The sequence below is a fragment of the Eleginops maclovinus genome, chromosome 17 (genome assembly GCF_036324505.1).
Source record: "Eleginops maclovinus isolate JMC-PN-2008 ecotype Puerto Natales chromosome 17, JC_Emac_rtc_rv5, whole genome shotgun sequence".
Lineage (NCBI taxonomy): Eukaryota > Metazoa > Chordata > Actinopteri > Perciformes > Eleginopidae > Eleginops > Eleginops maclovinus.
The window spans coordinates 2,957,680-2,979,497 of NC_086365.1; the positions used below are offsets into that span (position 1 = coordinate 2,957,680).

Genomic DNA, 21,818 nt, shown 5'->3' on the forward strand with positions numbered 1-21,818 from the left:
AACTATCATCCGATTTTCTGCCATTTTAAACAAGGGGGGCTGCAGAGAAGGGGGTGGCGCATCAGAGCCAGAGATCCTATTACACACATCCAGACTTTTTCATGGCAAGTTTTTTGGAAGTGGGGGGAGGGCGATTCTGCAACTTTGTCGGCCTGAAGTCTGTTTAATACCCATCCTAAATGCTTCAAATGAATACTTTATATGGTTTTGAGGTGATGGTGCGTTTTTTCTACAGCTGAGGGGCACTTTTTGGAGCCGATCTGATTTGGATAATGAAGGAATCCCGGAGGATCCAGCAGGGATCGGACGAGAACTGCAGGATAAAAAAGTTTGGGAGGACTGGGGAAAAACTTTGAAACGGCCTGCAGATCTCCTTATAATGCTGAGTTTGGAAACCTATTCGAAATCTGAGGAAGAGAAGTAAATCCTCGGGTTTCTTTAGATTGAACTGAATTGTTTAATCGTGTTTGCACGGCTCGATCTCGGCTCCCAAAATGTCGTCACAGGCTCGCGGCCCCATTGTTGGGTTCTACGGGATGCTGTGCCTCTGGGCTGCCTGGCTTTCAGGCTGCAGGGCGGTGTTGTCTCCAAACGGGACGATCTTTGAGGATCACTGCAAGAAAACCTCCACCTGTGAGGCTCTGAAATACAACACATGTCTGGGATCGCCTCTACCGTACACACACACTTCCCTGGTCCTCGCCGAGGACTCCAGCACCCAAGAAGAAGCTTTTGAGAAGCTGACCATGTGGTCCGGTGAGATCTAGGCTTTAATCTGTTCAAATACAGACCAATATTTTCTCCACCTCATTTACATATTTTAGATTGTAGAAGACGAGTGATCATCATCCTGTCTCATCATCTAATCCAATTAGAAGACTGTACTCTTGGATACATCTTAGTTGTACTTTAAGAGATTAAAGGTCAAAAATATACTTCTGCTAATCCTTATTGGGTCAGTATGAATATTAATCAAATGTATCTGTTTACAAAGTAATCATTAAAAGTATAGTTTCACTCAAATCCATTGTGAACTAACAAATACCATGTCAATTTAAAAAAATCAAATGACAATGAACACCTGGCCCTCAGATTTTTATTTTGTAGCAAATAATATATCAATGTATGTAGCTATATAAGCAAGGGATCAGTTTCACTACATTGGAATAGTCAGTATTGTGTACCTTGTTTGTATGTGCTAATAATGTTAATTGTTATGACAAAGGGCTGTGATGAGGGCTCTCAGAGGGGAGAGAGCCCCAACAGGAAATGAAGGGTTAAAAGCCATTAAAGGCAACAAAAGGAATCACTCATAGGTGCTAGAGAGCCAACAATGGAAGAGTGTCACCAATAAAAGGGTTTTAGATATTCTGCTTCACATTCATAAGCTCTCACTAATGACCTGTCAGACCCAGGTCACTGTCTCACAGTGTCACGCTCCCATATCTGAGGTGGAGCCTTGTTTGTGTTGGATATGGTTTATTACGGTCCTGTGAAATGTAAACATCAGGATACATTTTAAACATTTTAGCAGTTGGATGATAAGTTGTTAGTTATCTAAAATGTATGTTGATTTGCTGATTAATCAACTTAAATAATGTATTTTTACTCAATAGATAGTTAGATTATGTGAATGAAGGTGATTCAATTATAGTCAACTGATATATGTAGTTTGTTGGCCCTGCCACTTTTTCTATTCATGTATATGTGCTTATCATCAATTATCGTCATGAGTCTGATACGTGTAGCCTGTGGATTTGAATGTTTCAGAATGTTGTATGACTGTTATTGTGTCCCATAGGTCTGCGGAACGCTCCTCGCTGCTGGACAGTCATCCAGCCGTTGCTCTGTGCTGTCTACATGCCCAAATGTGAGAACGGTCGAGTGGAGCTGCCCAGCAAGAGCCTGTGTCTGGCTACACGTCAGCCATGTAGCATTGTGGACCAGGAGAGAGGCTGGCCCAGCTTCCTCACATGTGACAAATTCCCAGTGGGCTGTTCGGTACGCTTCATTTTTATGGCATGTATTAAGGCTGAGGGTCAGAGGTCAAAGTTGAACTAGGAGCTCACCTTTCTCCCTCTCCTCTGTGTGCAGAACGAGGTGCAGAAGCTGAAGTTCAACATGACTAGCCGCTGTGAAGCTCCCCTGGTGAAGACAGACATCCAGTCGAGCTGGTACAAAGACGTGGAGGGCTGCGGGATCCAGTGCGACAACCCTCTGTTCACCGAGGAGGAGCACAACGACATGCACGCTTACATCGCTTACTTCGGAACCATCACCCTCCTCTGCACCTTCTTCACCCTGGTGAGGCAGAACTACTCTACCCATGATCCTTTTGTGTTGACTTTCTGGAAAAGAGATTTAACATTTTCTTTTGTATCGAAATCAGAATCAGAATACTGGTGGAAAAAGGTTACCTGACAGATGCTCCATTTTAAAATGAAATAACTTAAAGATTTTCAAAAGTGAAAGAAAAAATATTTATGTAAACACAAGAAGTTAAAATAAGAATGTGAAATCAAAATCTAAAAATAAAATAAAGATATACAATAAGAAATTAAAGCAAACTAACAGATTAAAGATTAAAATAAATAAAATAGAATTAAATTATTTATACAAACAGAAGAAGTTAAAGTAATATGCACATTGTACTGTCTATAATATACAAGATTAAATTAGATTAGATTCAACTTTATTGTTATTGCACAAGGTGCAAATTAAAGCACTTTTGCAAAAGTGCCAAGACAGATTACTATATATTCACATATTAAGTTACAGTATCAAAGTTGTTGCATATACTGTATAAGGAAAGATACAGTCAAGTTGAATACATCTAAAATAATTATATACAGATAAGGTTTAAGTGTTGAAACATATTAAAACAAGGTGCAGGGTTCAGGCATAATGGAAATACAGTTGTAACAAATATTAAACACAGATGTAAATATGTGCACAAAGCAGAGTACGGTGCCTGAGAGTGAGGTGCTGTGGGTAGAAGCCCCATGAGTGTGAAAGGGGAGTGTGGTGGCAGCTTGTGCAGTAGTTGATGTATAAAACATACAGTATATATGAACGTTTTATAAAGGGAAACCTTGAATATCCTGATGTTTCTCTGGTATAACCGTCTTCCCCTCCGTTTCAGCTCACGTTCCTTGCCGACTGGAAGAACTCCAACCGATACCCAGCCGTCATTCTCTTCTACATCAACGCCTGCTTCTTTGTGGGCAGTATCGGCTGGCTGGCCCAGTTCCTGGATGGAGCGCGCGAAGAGATTGTGTGCAAGAGCGACAACACTATGCGCCTCGGGGAGCCCTCGTAAGTCCCTCAACACTCCAGCTATGAGATTAGAAATCCTTCCCTAATACAACATATAACCATAAAATCCCATCCATGTTTGTCTACAGGTCTTCAGAGACGCTGTCATGTGTCACCATCTTCATCATCGTGTACTACTCCCTGATGTCGGGTGTGATTTGGTTTGTCATGCTGACCTATGCCTGGCACACCTCCTTCAAAGCGCTGGGCACCACCCAGCAGCCGTTGTCCGGCAGGACCTCCTACTTCCACATGGTCACCTGGTCCGTCCCCTTCGTCCTCACTGTGGCCATCCTGGCTATCGCTGAGGTGTGTGGGGAGACATTTACATTATAAAACCAGACTCTAAAAGATGGATTCCAGTCCTGAGAAAAGCTTTTATTCAAATCTTATTTCTTTTGTCTCTGTTGTGTTCTACAGGTAGACGGAGACTCTGTGAGTGGGATCTGTTTTGTAGGCTACAAAAACTACAAATACCGCGCTGGGTTCGTGCTGGCCCCCATTGGAGTGGTTCTTGTAGTCGGCGGCTACTTCCTCATCCGGGGTGAGCATCATTGACCATCCTGAGAAAGCAGTTTCAGCCCTTTCTTTTCAAATCCTTCAAACTCTGTGATTTCTAGAAGTGCTCCTGAAAACACCAAATCATTTTTTATTTGTTCTCTTTCCAGGTGTCATGACTTTGTTTTCCATTAAGAGTAACCACCCAGGACTCCTGAGTGAGAAAGCTGCCAGCAAAATCAACGAGACGATGCTGAGGCTGGGTATGTTCTCTCAGCTGATGCCATTACACACTACTGAGTTGAGAAATGTTATATATATGTATGATTTAGAGTTGGAACGTGGGTCAAACTAAGTGTTGAAGAAAGTAAATGTGTGAATAGAGGAACAAGACAATCTTTACTCTCCTTTCACCAAATATTCTGTATTGTCAATATTGTTCAATGTATTCTAAGGTGTGCCTGCTATCTTTCATCTGATATAGTTTTCTATCTCTCCTGTTCAGGTATATTTGGATTCCTTGCTTTCGGCTTTGTTTTCATCACCTTTGGCTGCCATTTCTACGATTTCTTCAACCAGGCTGAATGGGAGCGGAGCTTTAGAGAATATGTGCTGTAAGTTATGACTTATGATGTCTTTTTGCCTTTAATCGGATAGGACAGTGGAGAGTGACAAGAAAGTGGGAGAGAGAGTCAGGGTGGGATCCGGAAAGGACCATGGGTCAGGAATCAAACCCGGGTCGCCGGCGTACAGTGCATGTGCCCCAACCAGTTGCACCACGGCCGGGGCCATGACTGTCTTTTGGTCCGAATCAGAATCAAGTTTATTGCCAGGGACATTTACACAAAATAATTCAGCATTAAAGAAGGATAAAGACAAGTGTTTATTTACCACCAAATGTATACAAAAGAACATTAAAAAAAAACTAGTACAATGAATACTGTATATGGCAATATATGACAAACTGTAGTATATTATATTTTAAAGTGGAGAGAAATGTGTAAACATTTCATGACAGACTATAAGGTGGCAGTAATCCTGTGATTTGGGATTGTGTTGCTTCACACCTGCAAACCCTGCACACAGAGGTCCACAAACCGATGCTGTTGAGACTCCAAACCGCTCCCTGGCTCAGCTCTCAGCGGTGAATTCAGCCCTCTTTCCCGCAGTGTTGACACTGGCTGTAGTGGAATTCATTTAGCCTCAAAAATGTAAACCGCTCTCTCCAGCCCTGACGTGTAAAATACTTTCTTATTGGCCGGATCCAGCATTTGAATGTACCTCAGTGATTCGTCTCGGAGGTGTAGGAAGCATGTTGATCGAGGCTGAGACTGATCATCTCTCTCTATGTTTTACACAGGTGTGAAGCCAACGTGACAATCGCCTCTCAGACCAACAAGCCCATCCCAGAATGCACCATTAAGAACCGGCCCAGCCTGATGGTGGAGAAAATCAACCTGTTCGCCATGTTTGGGACGGGAATCGCTATGAGCACCTGGGTCTGGACCAAGGCCACCATCCTCATCTGGAAACGGACCTGGTTCAAGTAAGCAAACATACAGAGAAAAGTGAAGTGTAACATTAATCATGAGGTTCCTGCTTTTGGAATTGAATTTTCCAATTTCTCTATAACTCCGTTCTCATTGCTTGTGATCACATCATGTCTACAGGCCTGTCCACGTCCATATATGGTTTTTAAAATATGTGAACCAGCCTGGGAAAAGACTAATCTCTAAGCATCCAGACATGTAGTAACCAAGCCAAGCTGCCCCGCCAAACATCCTGAAAAACGGGGGATTTTCACACTGATTATTTAAAGTAATGGAGGCATTAATTCAGTCAAAACCTCCCAGTGTGTGCTTGTGTGTTGGGGTTCATGTGCATGCTAATCCTTGTAAACACAGCTCACAAGGGCGCACTGTGAGCTGGAGTGTTCACAGGAATTTGTTGCCTTCTAGCTTTTACAAAGAAATAATTCAACTTCATTATAATTTTCCTTAGTGGCTTAAGACTGACTCACCAAGAGTGATGTAGTGCCTATGTCTGAAATCAGAAATGTCCCATGCCTGCTGGTGGCGTTAGGTGAGTCCTCCTCAGACTCTGTAAGTCTCTCTTTCTGAACCTGCCTTATGTTGCTGTGTCAGGATCCTTGGCCGCAGTGACAATGAACCCAAGAGGATCAAGAAGAGCAAGATGATAGCCAAGGCGTTTGCGCTGAGGAAGGAGCTTCACAAGGACCCTGAGAAGGAGCTGTCCTTCAGCATGCACACCGTGTCGCATGAGGGACCCGTGGGTGAGTGTTTCATTAGAGTCATTCAAAATGACTCCAATCATAAACTGGGAGTATTGTCTGCTATTTGAATAACTCCTTAGCACTGTCTGGTGCCTCCTCCCACCTTGTGGTTGATAACTGAATATGCAAGGAGTTTAATCTTTATTATTTATACCTGGGAGTATTTTGTTTGTACAAAACCGTTTAAGCGTTATCCCGAAAAGAAACATTTCTATAACTTTTTTTAAATTCCATTTTCAATGGACAAACAAAATGCCTCTCCTGTCCACTTTATTGGAACAGCTTGGATAATTGATATTTAAAACCTTGTGTAAATAAAAAAGATATCTGCGTGGATAGATACTCCTATAGTTAGGCTCAGGGATGAAATGTTTTTTTAATACATTGTGTAAGTACTTCTCTAAGTTTTACAGTGTGTAATATAATATTAATGTGCGCTGATGTAAAGAACCCCAATGTGTTCTTTGTCTTTAAAACTTGCCCTGAAAAGATTTTCCGTTTGCTTTCCTGTGGCGTAGAAGCTACACAGTCAGGGACAACTGTTATGTCTGCAGCTACGAACTGCATGACACATGCCTCTGCTCATGTAAGCTGTGAGGCTGCTGCGGCCGCCATGCTTGTTTAGCTTGGAGCAGTTCAGAGCTATATAGTGGGGGGCCATTAAACACATGTTGGTTTCAAAGTTGTCCTCAGTTGTCCCTTAATGTAGAGTTGTGGTTTGTCTTTTCTCATTCATAGCTGGAATCAATTTCGAGCTAAATGAACCGTCGAACGACATGTCATCAGCCTGGGCACAGCATGTGACCAAGATGGTGGCCAGGCGCGGTGCCATCCTGCCTCAGGACATCTCTGTCACTCCGACTGGCACACCGGGTGAGAACTGGGGGCCACGACTCCGACTTTACACTTATCATCCCCTTCTCCTGCTTTCCCTTTCTTATTTTCCCCCTTTTTTTTATCAAAGAACTTCCTACCACAGACTAATGTTCTGCTATTTATTTACAGTGCCGCCTCCGGATGAGAGGAACAGGCTGTGGATGGTGGAAGCTGAGATTTCACCTGAGATGATAAAAAGGAAAAAGAAGAAGAAGAAGAGGAGGAAGGAGGTGCGTCCAGCAGAGGAGGCGGTGGACCACCAGGCTTATCAGCAGCGTGAGTTTGGTCGCAGCACTGTGCCTCGCCTGCCCAAGCTGCCATGCCACCCCAGCCTGGTGGCTAATCTGCGGGAACATCAGAGGATGGAGGAGGAAGTCCTGCCAGGGTCCTACCCGGACTTCCAACCCTCCCACCCCCTGTCCTATGATGAGAGGTCCCCCTACCAGCCCTACCGGAACAGTCGCAACAACTATAGCCGCTGCCTGCTCTCCAACCCTCTGACTTTTAACGACCGCCCGGAGGATCTAGGTCTCGGCCCGCGCTGTCCCCCCTCAGTCTCCACCTGGCAGCCCAGTGGACCCTCCTGTTACCCCAGAGACATGGATCTCACCGACGGGCTGTCGGAGAGGTTGGCCCACGTTGCTCGTGTACCAGGAGGGCGAAGGGTGGGCTACGGACCCATTCACTCCCGAACCAATTTAATGGAGGCGGAACTTATGGATGCTGACTCTGACTTCTAAGAGCATGGCCTTGTGGTACATAGACAAGTAAGCTTCAAAAAGTGCTGGATACTTTCGAACTCCTTACTAAAGTGCACTACTCCCCGCTGCCCAGAGGTGGAACCTAGCCGGTCAGTTATTCATCTTTCTTTTTAGAAAACAAAGGGAAAAGTGAAAAAATATGTTGTGAATAAGTTAATGAAAAAAATATTTTTTATACTTTATGTGTGTCCAATAAAATTTCAAAAGCAACTCCATGGTGACGATGGGATTGAGGCAGCTAAACTTAATGTGGCTTGAAACCTTTCTTTATTCTGAAACTCCTGAGTGTTCATCAGCGCTCTGTGACCACATGAACCCTGGCAGGGGCAACTGGTTTTTGGATATACCGGTGAGGACATTTGGAGATAAAGGCATTGGATAACACTTTTGAAAGTCTACCCTTTGATGGTGTTATAATCATTTATACTGCCCAAGGGAGGGCAGTAGAAACGGGCTCATACAGAAAACCATAAAGGTAAAAAATGCTACACGCTACTTTCAAATACTGTTAACCATGTCTTCTTTTGTGTTATATTTTAATTATCTTTAAATCTTTTCTCTTTCCACCACTATTTAGCCACTAAATACTTGTGCTTATGTGCAGTTAACTTGAGGTACTAACAGACCCTTGCCCATTGTTAATACTAATATCAGTGAAATATGCACACACTCAAACAGAAGCCTTGAGTACTGAGAGAAATGATTACATGTATAAGATTGTCCATTTTGATTTCATGACTTCACGTTGCGATCATTAACTTAGTTCTCTTTCCTCCATTGTATTGACATCTGCAAATTGAAATGATTTAGTTTTAATAATAATTTAAAACCAGGCAGAAAAGCAGCCCTACTGTCAACAGGAATATGACTCTTTAATCAGCTAGCATACAATAAGTAACTGAGCTAAAATATTTACATTATTTGCATATGCTCTGTTGCCTAGTGCAGTAAACCAACATTAGCTTATTTTATTTACCTGAATGGAATGGCTGACTTTTCTCAATGAGTTATCTGTGTACATTTCCACTACAGTATTTTACTTTAGTTAATCTGTTGTACATATTTAATCTAAACTGGGCTTCACGTGTTCCCTTTTGCTCTTTAGCTCAGTTGAAATCTTTCATGTGAATTATTTTAGACTACACAGGGCTTAGAAGTCACATATTTTTCCTCAAGGCTTCATTTTTTCAGTGTCTCTCTTTCTAAATGTGTGTTCATGTAAATAAGCTGTTCATAGATTTCTCAATAAGGGTATTATTTGTACAGATTTATATATCCAATCACTTGATTACTCTGCTGATATGGTAAATAAAAAGGGAAGAGTATGCTATAAAAAGATGTCACTGTACTTGCTGTAACCAAAACTTCACTTAGTATTGTCGTTTTACACTCAACAAGGATACATGATGCTGAATAGACTGTGGTAGCCGGTGCTAATGAGTGTGTCTAATGTAATGTCTAGCTGTTCATGTGAGATGTGTATGATAGAGAATTATTTATGTAATCAGTAGTGACCTTACTGCTATGAATTAGACAATATAGAGAGTTTGCATCACTGATATCCACCTAAAAAGAGAAAATACATTTAATAGTTGAAATAAAAATCAGTTTGGAAATGATGTTTTATGCCTGGAAAGAGGTTTTGTTAAATTGTCAAGAAGATTTAGGCGTAGTGTTTATTCTTGTTTAGTTTCCCAACAGTGTGTAAAAAAGGTTTACTGTCAGTTTGTGCAGCTGTACGTTTCTGTTTTTATATGTAAATAAAAGTAACCCTACACATGTCTGTGTGATTGCTTTGACGTGTTGTCACACCATGCACACCAGCCCCAATTTGTTCAGAGAGGTCTTCACAAAAGTCATTTTTACTCGTGAGCCCAAAGATAGAAAAAGTGTTTGGTTCTAGAGACCATATTGGGATGAGATCACACTGACCTCAATCCTAAAACCAGCCTGGGGCAACAAGTGGGGGGGGGGGCTACCACTTAAATAAAGTAATTTATATTTACTTAAAGATGTGCTCATATTTTCACGCAAAATAATGTGTGCATTTTATGTTCTACCAAGAAGTGACACTATGCCATGCAGTGAGCACATGAATGCTGTGTGCCGTGTCACATTCTAACACTGGTGGCGCTGTGGGTGCAAATGTTAAAATACTGCACACAGTAGCTTTAAAATAGAGACAAATCCATAAAACCAGAGGTGGGAGAAGTACTCAGATCTTGAACTTAAGTAAAAGTTGAAGTACCAGAGTGTAGGCATACTCTGTTACAAGTAAAAGTCCTGCATTCAAAAGGTTCCTCAAGTAAAAGTAGAAAAGTATTAACAGCAAAATATACTTAAAGTACCAAAAGTAAAAGTAGTCATTCTGCGGATTGGTCCATTTCATAATTATATATATTTTGATTATAACTATTGATGTATTGAAGTAATGACTTACTTTGGTGTTGATCAAATTGTTTATCATTAATCCAAATCTGCACAGTAACTAAAGGCATTAAATAAATGTAATGGAGTAAAAGCACACAAGTTACCTCTGAATTGTAGTTGAGCAGAACTAGTAGCAGCACAAAAGGGAAATGCTCAAGTAAAGTAAAAGTAGCTCAAATTGTACTTAAATACAGTAACCGAGTAAATGTACTTAGTTTTCTTTACACCACTGCATATAATACATACATGAGAACAAAATAATACTTAACCAATGGTGTAAAGTAAGTATATTTACTCAAGTACTGTACTTAAGTAGAATTTTGAAGTATTTGTACATTACTTGAGTATTTACACCAGAGAGTCAAACGCGTCCTCCAGCTCCTCTGCAGACAGAGGCAGCTGTCTGTGGAGCCTCTGCCAGGAAGACACAAACACACAGACCTTTAAGATGCTGCCATACCCAGAAACACTCAACAGGGATCATCAGCAATGCAAAGATGACATGGACTTGGTTTGGAGTTAGATTTTATACATTTCACCTAAACACAGAGGTGTAAAATAGATTTAGTGCTGTACATAACATTTAGAGGTACTTTACTTATATTTTTTTGCTACTTTGTTCTTTGTCCCCACTAAAATCAGAGTTAAATTATGTACTTTTACTCCACTACATTTATTTAATACCTTTAGTTACTTTGTAGATCTGGATTAATGATGGTAAATGTAATCAGCTCTTAAATCAGACTTTAGTTCACCTGGAGTAAATCCAGCAGCTACCCTGCAGTATACAAAGCCATTCAAACTTGCTGCACCTTTACCAGCTCTGAGAACACTTTAATGATCAATAATTATAAAACATATCAGATAAATTATTCTGAAATGGACTGATCAATCAATGACTACTTTACTCTACTTTTTACTTTTTAGTCATTTAAGTTTATTCTGATGCTAATACTTTTAGGTACAAGATCTGAGTACTCCCACTTCTGCACCAGCCACGTTGCTAAATCAGGCCAAGGGCGACAACATCTGTAATGTTTTACAGATAAGAAACAGCACACCATTCAGTAAAATGATGTCTGCAGTTTCACATTGTAACACTAGGAGCGCTGTGGTTACACAAGTTAAAGTCCTACACACAGTGGCTCTAAAGGTTTTTAAAAAAGAAAATAGAGTGATAGACACTTTTTACGTGTGAACAAAATAAAACGTAATAGGGGAAATCACGATTAAAATGGCAATATTTTAAATGTTTCTGTGTTCGTTGGTCCCCTCCCCTCTGTGTGCTGGTGTCAGGCTCTGCTGGTGAGCCTCGCGCAGAGCAGCCTTCTTAAGGAGTGTGTGACCGCTCCACGCGCAGATGATACAGGAGCGAGACTCGGGGAATAAACAGAGAGCATGTCCCACAAAAAGTCCTCCCTAACGCCGGGTGATGTGGAGAGCCTGCGGAGGAGGTCTGCGGCCGAGACGCCAGGTGAGACCAAACTGCTGATGCTGGAGCTTTATAACCGCCATTTACCCAACACGCTGCTTTTTGCCTTTCTCTGCGGATTTAAAAACCAGGAATGTCACACTTTGTCTTTGTGTTTAGTTATTAAATTTGACTTTGTCGTAAATGCGTTGATCAAAGTCACCTGTGCTGCCAACTTCCCTCCAATCAGAGCTGCACTTTTGTCTTTCTGTCTCCCTGACAAGTCTTGAAGTCACTTTATTCCTAAAGTGAGTGAGAAAGTTAATGTAAACTTCACTGATGTGACCTTTACTTTTGTTCAGACAGATGGTTAGCAGCCCATTGTTTAATGTAGAGAACATATTCTAACATCCAGAACATTCGACTTTGTGTTTTCGTTTAGATGTTTGTCTTTTCTCCTGTAGATGTTTGTATTTGTTGTTATTTTCATTTTATTATGTTTATACTTTATTCCACCTCTTAACTATTTTAGTGCCTTAACACATTGCTGCTGTGACAAATAATTTCCCAATTTAGGATGAATAAAGTATCTATCAATCTATATATCTAGTGGGGAGGGTTGTGTCCTAAATCAGAAGCAGTTCTGTACTTTATAAGTGAGTGTCTTGTGGGGATCATAACTTTTTAACCCTAATCCATCTTGTTTACATCATGTTAGTTTGTCATTCTGGATTGTTCCCCACTGTCATTCCTCATTCCTCATCATTAGGAGAAGCAGCTAAGGCATTATAAGAAGATGAAGTAGTCCATGCATGCTTCTGTTTTAATTACAAAGCACTGAACTCATATCTCTGTGTGCTGCAATGCATTTCTAATGTGATCAGTCCTGCATACAGCAGTTGACAGGGCGGGGGTCTGAGGGGACACTGCATGACTCTCAGGAGGTTTTTGTTAGTCACACACATTTCCATGGCTGGAGGGCTTTGGTGGTGGATGTCAATCATACTCCGACCTCTGCAGTGATACCCTGCAGGAAGGTGAAGCTGTGTGTAGATTTATTGTTGAGGTGGAGTCAGCCATAATGGAGAAGGATTGACACCAAAACAAATACCCCCCCCCATACATCCATGGCTTTCCCTGTGTCTTGTGCACGAGCATGAACGCACACTGTTGCTCATCTGCTGGAACAGCATTGTTTGACTCAGCCCGAGCAGCTTATGCACAACGAAGAACAGAAAAGAAGCGACCACAGAAACAGATATTCAATAAAGTCGTCAAGTGTATTGAATTGGATTGAATCTCCAGTCTTAATTTAGCATTTTTTCACTGCTCATCGAGCGAAAAAAACTGGTAACAATTCTGGTAACAATTCTGCTCCAAAACCAAGGAAAAAAATATGGAAGATAAGGTGTTTTTGCTTGTAATAAGTTAGAAAATCTGCCAAGAGAACAAGGGAAACTATGCTTGGTAAGATTTTTTGAAGTGGGATATTTACATAAATCTGATCTTGTAATAAGCTGGGAAAACTAGACCAGAAAATGTGCTACAAATCAATCCAGAGATGCCCAAAAGTTGTTTTCTTATGTTAGTTCGTGATTTTTGAATAAAATTGTAAAAAAAATAATAACTTGTTTCATCTGAGATACAACTGAAATAAGTCATAAGATGCATTCTCTAAAAACAAGCCCCTATATGTCGCTGAATTGTTACTATCATACTTTTATATTGTGTGAGCTGTAATTTGACCCTTTTTATTTTATTAGTCTGATAGTTTACTGATTTGTATCTTCACGGTCAACTTGTATATTTTTTATTTAGTTGTATTTTCTATTTTGAGATGTTTTATATTTTATAATAGTTTATTTTCTACTTTTTTCTATTTCAAATGATGTGCACGCCCTGTTTTACATGCTGCTGCTTTTATTATTTAGCAAACATTTTCAATAAACTAGATATGAGAAAAATATACATGGCAAGATTTCAATTTTTTGTGGTGTACTCTGCCTTTTTGGCCCCTAACATTCTCGTGATTTGTCATATTTAGAGAACTCTGTCGATTCTGAACAGCATCACTGGGTGCCACGGCGAAAGGCTCAAAATGAAAGGGTCCAGCATCCAGAGCTGGGTGCAGCGGAGACCCTTCCCCGGAGTCTTCTGCACACCACTTCTGCCACTACACACCCAAGTGTTTCCTCACCGTCCACAGAGGTAAAGGAGCACGGGTTTCTGCAAGTATCTGTGGACACGGACATTGAAGATATTTAAATACAGTTTCAAAGAACTCCACTAAAAAGTGAGAGCAGTGTTTTCCTTGTCATGTGGAAGAGTTTTCTCACTGTGTTCTGCACAGGAGGACATGGCACCACCCGATCTACTCCATCTCGGTATGGAGAAGAGGCTTGGCATGAAGGCACCACAAAGACCACCATCAGAGCTGAAAATGAGGTGGAGGCACACAGGGAAGCCAACAACTACAAGGTGGGCAAAGGCTAGCTTTATAGTATACTTCCCTCACCCTAACGCTCAAAAGGATCATCAGAATACCAATTTCTCACCCGTTGTTACACTGAATGTTTTTATTCTCTGATGCCTTCACAGGGAATGAAGAATAAAAAATCTGAGATAGATATTTACTTTATTTATCCAATTTGGGAAATTGTTTTCTCACAGCAGCACTTTAACAGTCAATGTATAAGTATTACAACAATCTTCAAAATCGAATAAAATGCAAATCTAAAAACATGAACAATTAAAAAAATATATATATACATATTTTCAGTAGAAAATGTATATACATATTTTCAGTAGAAAATATTGACACACTATAAAATATACAGAATAAATTAGAATACCCATCTACTTAAGGGAAATAGACATATAAACATAGTGTGCTATATACATTAAGAAGTCGTGCACAGTAGCTTTACATTAAAAGTCAAATATATCCTGGGATATAATTCAAGTCATACTGTTTGCTTACTACTGCTCAAATGTACGTCTTTTTGCTAAAACCTTACTATTTATAACACTTTGCCATAAACGTGTTAAAGTATTAAGTACTCTGCTTTCTTTTTCAGTTTGGCTTCAGGAAGTGGAAGGGTCACGTGACAGAGAAGCCCATTGAAGACCGATCGGACATCATCAAAGCGCTGTACTCTGAGCTCAGTGTTGTAAAGCCTCAAGAAGGTCTTCTTCTATCTTTATCTTTAGTCTTTAGATCTGTCACAGCCTACAGGAACCGATAACCTGTACTTGTTTTCTTTCCTCTCTTTCAGGCTCAGTGATCACCTTTGGCAACATCCTTTATGTAGTTTTATTCGGATGGTGGATATCATTAATCTACTGCCTCATTTGCCCTGTAATGTTCCTAACCATCATCGGGGCCCCTTATGGTACGTATCCTGCAAACCGTCTCTCAGTTCAGTATTTTGGTGAAACATCACGTCATTTTTGTTGTTTTTTTATATATTTTTTAAGTGTGTTTGTTTTAATTATGTATTTAATCTGTAAAGTGTCGTTGAGTTTCTTGAAAAGTGCTCTATAAATACATGCATTTTTTTTTCAGGCAAACTTTGTTTAAAGATGGCGTTGTACTTTATATGGCCATTTGGGAAGTCCATAGAAAAGGTAATTTGAAATATACAGTAGTATGACACACTTCCATATTTAAGTGCCATTGAAAAAGTAGCTTAGATTTAGATGATGATACACAGTCAGTATCGACCGTATCCTGTTGATTTTCTGCCCTGTTCAGGCTGGTGAGGTGGTTAGGAGATCCATTGCGAAGCCTCCCAAGTGTGAGGTCATCCCTGAGGAGAGCGACGGTGTGGGGAACATGGACACTGCTCCTCTTCTGATGTCTTCCCCAATCCCTGTGGAGATCCCGGTCCCAGAACCAGCGGATAGAAAAACCTCCAATCACTGGGTAAAAATAGTCAGATCCCTCGTATCCCTCAATGCAAGTAATATGTATATATTATTAATGTTTCTGAATATTCTTTGTGTCTCTCTGCAGTGTCGCGTCAGCACTTATGTTTGGCTGTTGCTAGGTTACCCTGTCCTGGCTGTGGTCCACTCCCTGGCCTGTGTGCTCTCCTGGCTGCTGGTATTCACTGTACCTGTAGCCAAGATGAACGCTCGCACAATGACCATCGTCCTCCTCATGGCACCAGAGGACGTTCATATTCACAAACTGGAAAAGGTCAAATATATGATCTGATAATAATTCATAGTCGGATCAAGTCTGCCATTTTCCTTGCATCACAGCAGCTCCATATGCAACATCAAACAAGGACAGATATTAAGACACGATACGAGGAAAACAAACCCATAACTGCTCAATCACTGAAGAGAAACATGCTCAAAGATCCTTTGGCAAACATTTGACCTGGGATTGAGCTCTGTATTTAATTTGAGGATTGACTTTTTTGTTATTGAATTTGTTATTATGGCAGGCTGATTCATAGAGTTTCTCACAGGGTTGACCTACAATCTTTTCACACGTTATCAGCGGACAGTGAAGAGAAAAGATGTCAGACCTAAGAATGTGTGCACTATTTCCCTTCCTCTGCTGCACCGGTCATGCGTTCCTAAACATCAAGTGCAAGCTTATATTAGTCTTCTTATTCGCTATGGTAGCATGTTACTGAAGTGTTTAACTGGCAAATTTAATTAGTGCCTCTATGACTTTTTCCTTAAAGGGTCAGGTCAACCAAATCACGTAGAACAGTGGTCTGTTGTTCTTCCCCACATGTGCTTCACCTAGTTTTAGGTTTTATTTGCAATTTCCTTTGAAATGTTTTCCTCTTGCTCTGTGGACAGTTTCTTTGGGAATTTACCTCAAAAGAAAGAAAGCTAAATGTTCAAATTCCACATACCACTATAAGAGAACACAGAAAATGTTTTATTCAGTGGTCTAACCTTGCCCTTTATACTATATGGACTGTTGAAATCTTATAAACAAATGTTTACCTCATGTCTTTTCTTCTCCTTTGCAGACCTCTGTGTGTGAGACCAAAGTCATCTTATGCTGTTATCAAGCCTTCAATGTGTATTACTACAAATACACCGTGCAAGGAATCAACATTTTTCCTCTCAGTATCCTTTTCCTGTGGTTGATTAAAGTGAGGGGCTTGTAAGAACAATTACAAGAGGTCAATTATTGGTAAATTTAGATTGTATTACAATATACTGGACCCCTGTGTTCTCACAAAGTGTATTATGGAGTTGTGTGTGCAACCAGCTGCACTGATCTCCGTGTCATGTATGGTATGAAAGGTAGCATGCAGATGTACATGCGGATACAGCACTGCTCTGTCTGCTGTCCATCAATGTGTTCTCCTTAAGTCCATGCTCACTGCAGACCTGCTTCCCATGGTGTTCATCACGGTCATTATTGGCTACACTGACCGTAAACACACATTCTGCAGTGCAGAGACCAAGTTTATCACCGCCATCATCTCCATCATTCCTCTCTCCTACTACATTGGCATGGGCATAGCCAGGTACGTTTTGTTTGTCCCTGATCACTGAATAAAAAGAGGTGAATGTTGGACTGTATAACCACCACGGCCCCTGGTAGACCCCCTTACTCAATACAGACTGTTGCAATCCTGTGCAATTAAGCAATTGTTATGTAAAAACATTCTATTTTGTTTTTGCATTTGATTAGGTCTCAAAACATTAATATGTGATTTATGTCACTGTTTTTTTAATCTGCTGCAACTCATTGTTAGCATGATTGTTTTTATATTTGTCTTTTATTATTATAACAAATGTGTGTTTTTCTTTTTACCATTGCTTGCCTTTTATACCTGCTATGCCACTTTTGCTGTAACACTGTAAATGTCCCCACTTTGGGACTTATTAATGAGTTCTGATTCTGACTCCTTCATTCTGCTAACTGTGCGTATTTCCACAGCATTTCTGCTCAGAGTAACTTCGCAGTAGGAGCGGTGGTGAATGCCACGTTCGGCTCCATCACAGAGATGACCTTTTACATCACAGCCCTGCTGCAGGGACACAATGCTAAGACCAAATGTTACGAAGAGATTGTGAAAGCAGCGCTCACTGGGACCCTGCTCGGGTGCATACTGTTCCTACCTGTGAGTGCCTGAGAAGGATGTACACATCAGTTACGTGCAGCAGTATGAGCCTCTGTAGACCGACTGTCTGTCTGTGTGTGACAGGGTATCTGTATGATCATCGGGGGAATCAAACACAGAGAGCAGAGATTTAACAGCCGTTCAGCCGGAGTGAGCTCTGCTCTGCTGTTCATATCTGTAGGAGGTATGTATGGTAGCTGCACATAAAACTCATTCTAAACAGTATGTCCTCCACTATCAGATTCACAGTGTTTGATCCTCATGTTGTAATATTGTCCCCAGGTGTTTTTGCTCCCACCCTCTTCGCAAAGACTTTCGGGGATCTGATGTGTGAAAGCTGCACCACTGTTCTAGGCAATGGCAGCATCCCCTTCATCTGCAGGGACTGTCACTATGACACGGTAAGCTGCTTCACTTAAACCTTAGTGATTCAGAATAAATATTAATCTGACTTTTATCAACCAAAGATGCACAAGGGAGTGCATTCATCACTCTTCTACCATAATGATTAGACCCACAGCATGACTGTATATATTTTTTAAAAGCTCAATTTTCTTTTACCTTTTTTTTATTTGAACATCACAGGGGACAAACATGCAAAATTGCCATATTTACATACTTTTTTTGTCTTACACTCCTGCCAGACTGATAATGAAACATTTCTAGTATACATACAGGTCATTGTACAAACCCAATACAGAAACAGTTGACAAGATCAAAACAATAAATACAGCAGACAAAAATATAAAAATAAAGGAGAGTAATATCCTGAATAGTCATAAATAATTACAATGAATTGGGGCGGAAAAAATAATAAATAGATTAATAAAGATAACAAGGTAAGGTAGTTTAGGGGACTTGGTTTTGATCATATTAAATAAACTAAATATTAATATTACATTATTGTAGCAGCAGAGGACTTACAGGCATCCATCTCTTCAAAGAATGTTGATTTCCGAAGCCGTAAGCCAAGGCATGTGTGATTTTTATTTATTTTCAATTTCGTCCACCTCCCAGCCCTTCAGGATCCAGTCGTTATATGTTGGTGTTTCAGGTTTTAACCATTCTAAACATGGTGCACTTGATGGCTGGCACTAATAGGATTTGTAGTAAATGCTTTATCACTGCCAGAAACCCCTTCTAGTACACCAAGCAGAACTCCTGTAGAGTCCTTGGGTTTCTCTTCCCTGAGAGCATCAAATACATCCTTCCAGTATTTCCCTCAGTTCTGGGCAGGACCACAGACTGTGTGTGTGACTGCCAATGTGCTGATCTATGTTTTCTCCAATTTTGTTTTTAATAGAGTAACGCTGACCCACAATTGATCCTGTCCCATATTGAGTAAGTACATGCACCATGCCTTTTTGTATTTTGCAGTGCTCATCCCTAATAGTGTTTTTATATAATAATGAAATGAAATAAATGTCTTCCAGGCCCCTGGTGTACACCATCTCAGTGCTGCTGCCTGCTGCGTACCTGATCGGCCTCATCTTTACTCTGAAAACCCACTCCCACATCTATGATATCCACATCAGCGACGGTCACGGGGGCCAGGCACACGGTGGTCAGTACGCAAAAGAGGGTACTAGCAACTATCCCCCCACTGGTGATGTCAGCACGGGCCATCTCCTGTCAGCCAACACTTGTATTAATGGCAGCATTGTTTCGAACAGTCACATTGCCACAGGTGTGTGTAGGGTTCTCTGATCTTTGGGGTGAAGGAGCATGAATTGCACTGACTGCTTGTTGCCTGCTATGTGTGCATGTAAGGTGAACAGCATGCTAACATCCTTGTTTCTGAGGGTGAGAACTTTAAATACAACAGACTTTGGATGAGAAAGGGGAGAAAAGAACCGACATTCAGGTAAGTAATAAATATCACACTGTGTGTTTTCCACCAGCAGGACATCATGTAGTCCATTGGTCCCGGACGAGGGCCCTTGGAGTACTGATAGTTGCCACTGTATTAATGGCCTGCTGCGCTGACCTCTGCACGGAGAACATCCAGCCCATACTGACCCATTCCTCGATCTCCCTGGTAATGAAAATGTTTTGTTTGCTATAGAGGAAGAAAAAAATGCTTTGATTCAAACTCATTGCTCCTTGGTTGTTGTTAACACCACCTTAGCATGTAGAAGAAGAGGCAAACCTTTGATTAATACACATTTAGATAAACTAAATCCAAAGCAATGATGCATCTACCTCAACGTGTTTCTGTGTATTTCCTGTTGCAGTACTTCATCAGTGTCACACTGTTGGCCATGGTGCCAGAGCTTCCTGAGATTGTCAACGGGATCCTATTTGCACTGCAGAACAACATCAGCCTGAGGTACCACTATCATTTAATCCCTATATAAAGGCCATACGTGCCATAACACTACCTATCAATAACACCTGTGAATATAAAGCTGTGCACATGTGCAATATACCCTAGTGTAATTCAATTATTTTTTCTCTCAATTTATTTCAAATCAGCAAACAGCACCAGCTACTGTACCATATGGTCACTTGGTGTACTTATCTGCTTTTTTTCCCTTATTGTGTTTGTATTATTAATAACGTGTGCATAATTAATTATTTCAAATATGTGAGTTTTATTCTCTTTACTTTATCTGCACTTTTCTTCTGCTGTTGTAATAAGTTACATTTCGCCGTTGCGGGACGAATACAGGGATTCTTATTTACTTCATTTTGAGCTATCTGACAAGCAAGCACAATATCTAATGCACAGAAATGTGTGATAGTTCAATGTCGCCTAGTTGATAACAAAGTCCAATAAGCCATTTTAAAAATAAGTGTAATACATATTTTAACTTGTATTTTTTTGGTCTACAGCCTTGAAGTGGGCAGTTGCATTGCTGTGCAGGTGTGCATGATTCAGATTCCCCTGCTCATTCTCTTCAACGCCTTCTACGTAAGTGTCATGTTTTGTGATGAATACATCTCTGTACATAATGAACTAGTTTCAGTCCTGCAACGGCAAACGTTTTATCTTCTCCCAGGATGTTGGATTTGTGCTCGTGTTCAGTGATATCCACCTCTGGGCCAGCATCTTCAGTGTCATTCTGGTCAATTACATCTTCATGGATGGAAAGTGCGACTACTTTCAGGGTGAGTCATAATGCTCAGATTTCTCCACATCACAAATAAACAGCATCAGTTCACAGTGACCGAGACAGATTCTTCAGATGTTTCATCAAGTACACAATCAGTCATATCTAACTTCTGAAGCATGCAGAGTCATGAGGAAGCGTGGGGCTGTGGGCTGATTTTTGTTTTAGTCTTGATGGTCGAGCTTTATGGTTTTTAATTCATTCTGTTTGGTTTGCAGGCACTGCTCTAGTGGTGGTCTACCTCATCCTTTTGGCTCTTTACTTCTTCGCTCCTTCTCCACGCTCTTGTTGATTCTCCAACATTTCCAGTGGGTTCAGCGACTCAAAAGATGGAAAAAGATTTGGATTGAGTTTTGAAATTGCCCAGTAAAGCTGTGAGTGAATAGCTGTGCTCTATTTGTCAATATATGATATTGAAATTATGTTTTGGGTGCTGGAACAGGTTCTTGGGGGAAAAAAAGAAAGTATTTTGCTGTTGCAATTAAATGTAAATTTGTAGTAATTATTTTCACATCTGATATGATATATGTGGTTTATAAAGAAAATAATAAATGCAACAATTTATAAAACATGAAAGAAGAACATTTGTTTATCTTCACTGCCAACATCCTTGTGTATTTACCAAAGGAGTTTGCAAAATGCACACCACTATAATTTTTGGGGATATTAATTATATATGAAGTTAATTCCTAACATTGGCACATTAAGTATGGCCACATAACAGGACAAATGGCATGCATGTTATATCTTTGATTTAATATGCATTCTCTGGTTGGACATGGCAACATGAGCTCATGCAGAACCTAGCACAACATATTCCTGTCGTGCATCATGCTCATATTTAGTGAAAGCGAGCCTTGGTTCAGAGAGCTATTCACAGAACCTTTTATTGACAGTACTCAAACACAACATTCACATAATACTACTGTACAACACTTTAGTGGTCACCTTTTTAAAATGATTTCCTAAAATAAAGGTTTGATCATAAAAAAAAAAGAAGCAGGACATGACATCATG

The 21,818-nt window shown here is 40.5% G+C and overlaps 2 protein-coding genes across 2 annotated transcripts; both read left to right on the top strand.

The window, feature by feature from the left end:
• Nucleotides 1–38: 38 nt before the first annotated feature.
• Nucleotides 39–9,522, top strand: smo (smoothened, frizzled class receptor). The gene is made up of 12 exons (XM_063906134.1): nucleotides 39–756; nucleotides 1,802–2,001; nucleotides 2,095–2,304; nucleotides 3,143–3,315; nucleotides 3,405–3,624; nucleotides 3,736–3,859; nucleotides 3,984–4,076; nucleotides 4,319–4,427; nucleotides 5,174–5,359; nucleotides 5,958–6,106; nucleotides 6,845–6,979; nucleotides 7,112–9,522. The coding sequence occupies exons 1-12, from the start codon at nucleotides 495–497 to the stop codon at nucleotides 7,720–7,722; spliced, it is 2,472 nt and encodes an 823-aa protein (XP_063762204.1). The 5' UTR covers nucleotides 39–494; the 3' UTR covers nucleotides 7,723–9,522.
• A 1,947-nt stretch (nucleotides 9,523–11,469) lies between these two features.
• Nucleotides 11,470–21,342, top strand: cax1 (cation/H+ exchanger protein 1). The gene is given in 21 exon segments (XM_063905766.1): nucleotides 11,470–11,647; nucleotides 13,629–13,718; nucleotides 13,721–13,792; nucleotides 13,935–14,062; nucleotides 14,662–14,770; nucleotides 14,860–14,976; nucleotides 15,150–15,211; nucleotides 15,339–15,509; nucleotides 15,600–15,785; nucleotides 16,582–16,681; nucleotides 16,947–17,088; nucleotides 17,505–17,688; nucleotides 17,773–17,872; nucleotides 17,971–18,089; nucleotides 18,992–19,029; nucleotides 19,122–19,252; nucleotides 19,590–19,726; nucleotides 19,923–20,017; nucleotides 20,524–20,602; nucleotides 20,691–20,799; nucleotides 21,020–21,342. Coding segments are annotated over 21 exon segments (2,319 nt in total). The 5' UTR covers nucleotides 11,470–11,571; the 3' UTR covers nucleotides 21,094–21,342.
• The last annotated feature ends 476 nt before the right edge of the window (nucleotides 21,343–21,818 follow it).

Excerpts from the sequence above, each read along its gene's own strand:
- smo (XM_063906134.1), top strand. The coding sequence starts at position 495 with ATGTCGTCACAGGCTCGCGGCCCCATTGTTGGGTTCTACGGGATGCTG. Across the intron at positions 3,316-3,404 it reads ATGCGCCTCGGGGAGCCCTC|GTCTTCAGAGACGCTGTCAT; the intron begins GTAAGTCCCTCA and ends GTTTGTCTACAG. Across the intron at positions 3,860-3,983 it reads CGGCTACTTCCTCATCCGGG|GTGTCATGACTTTGTTTTCC; the intron begins GTGAGCATCATT and ends TTCTCTTTCCAG.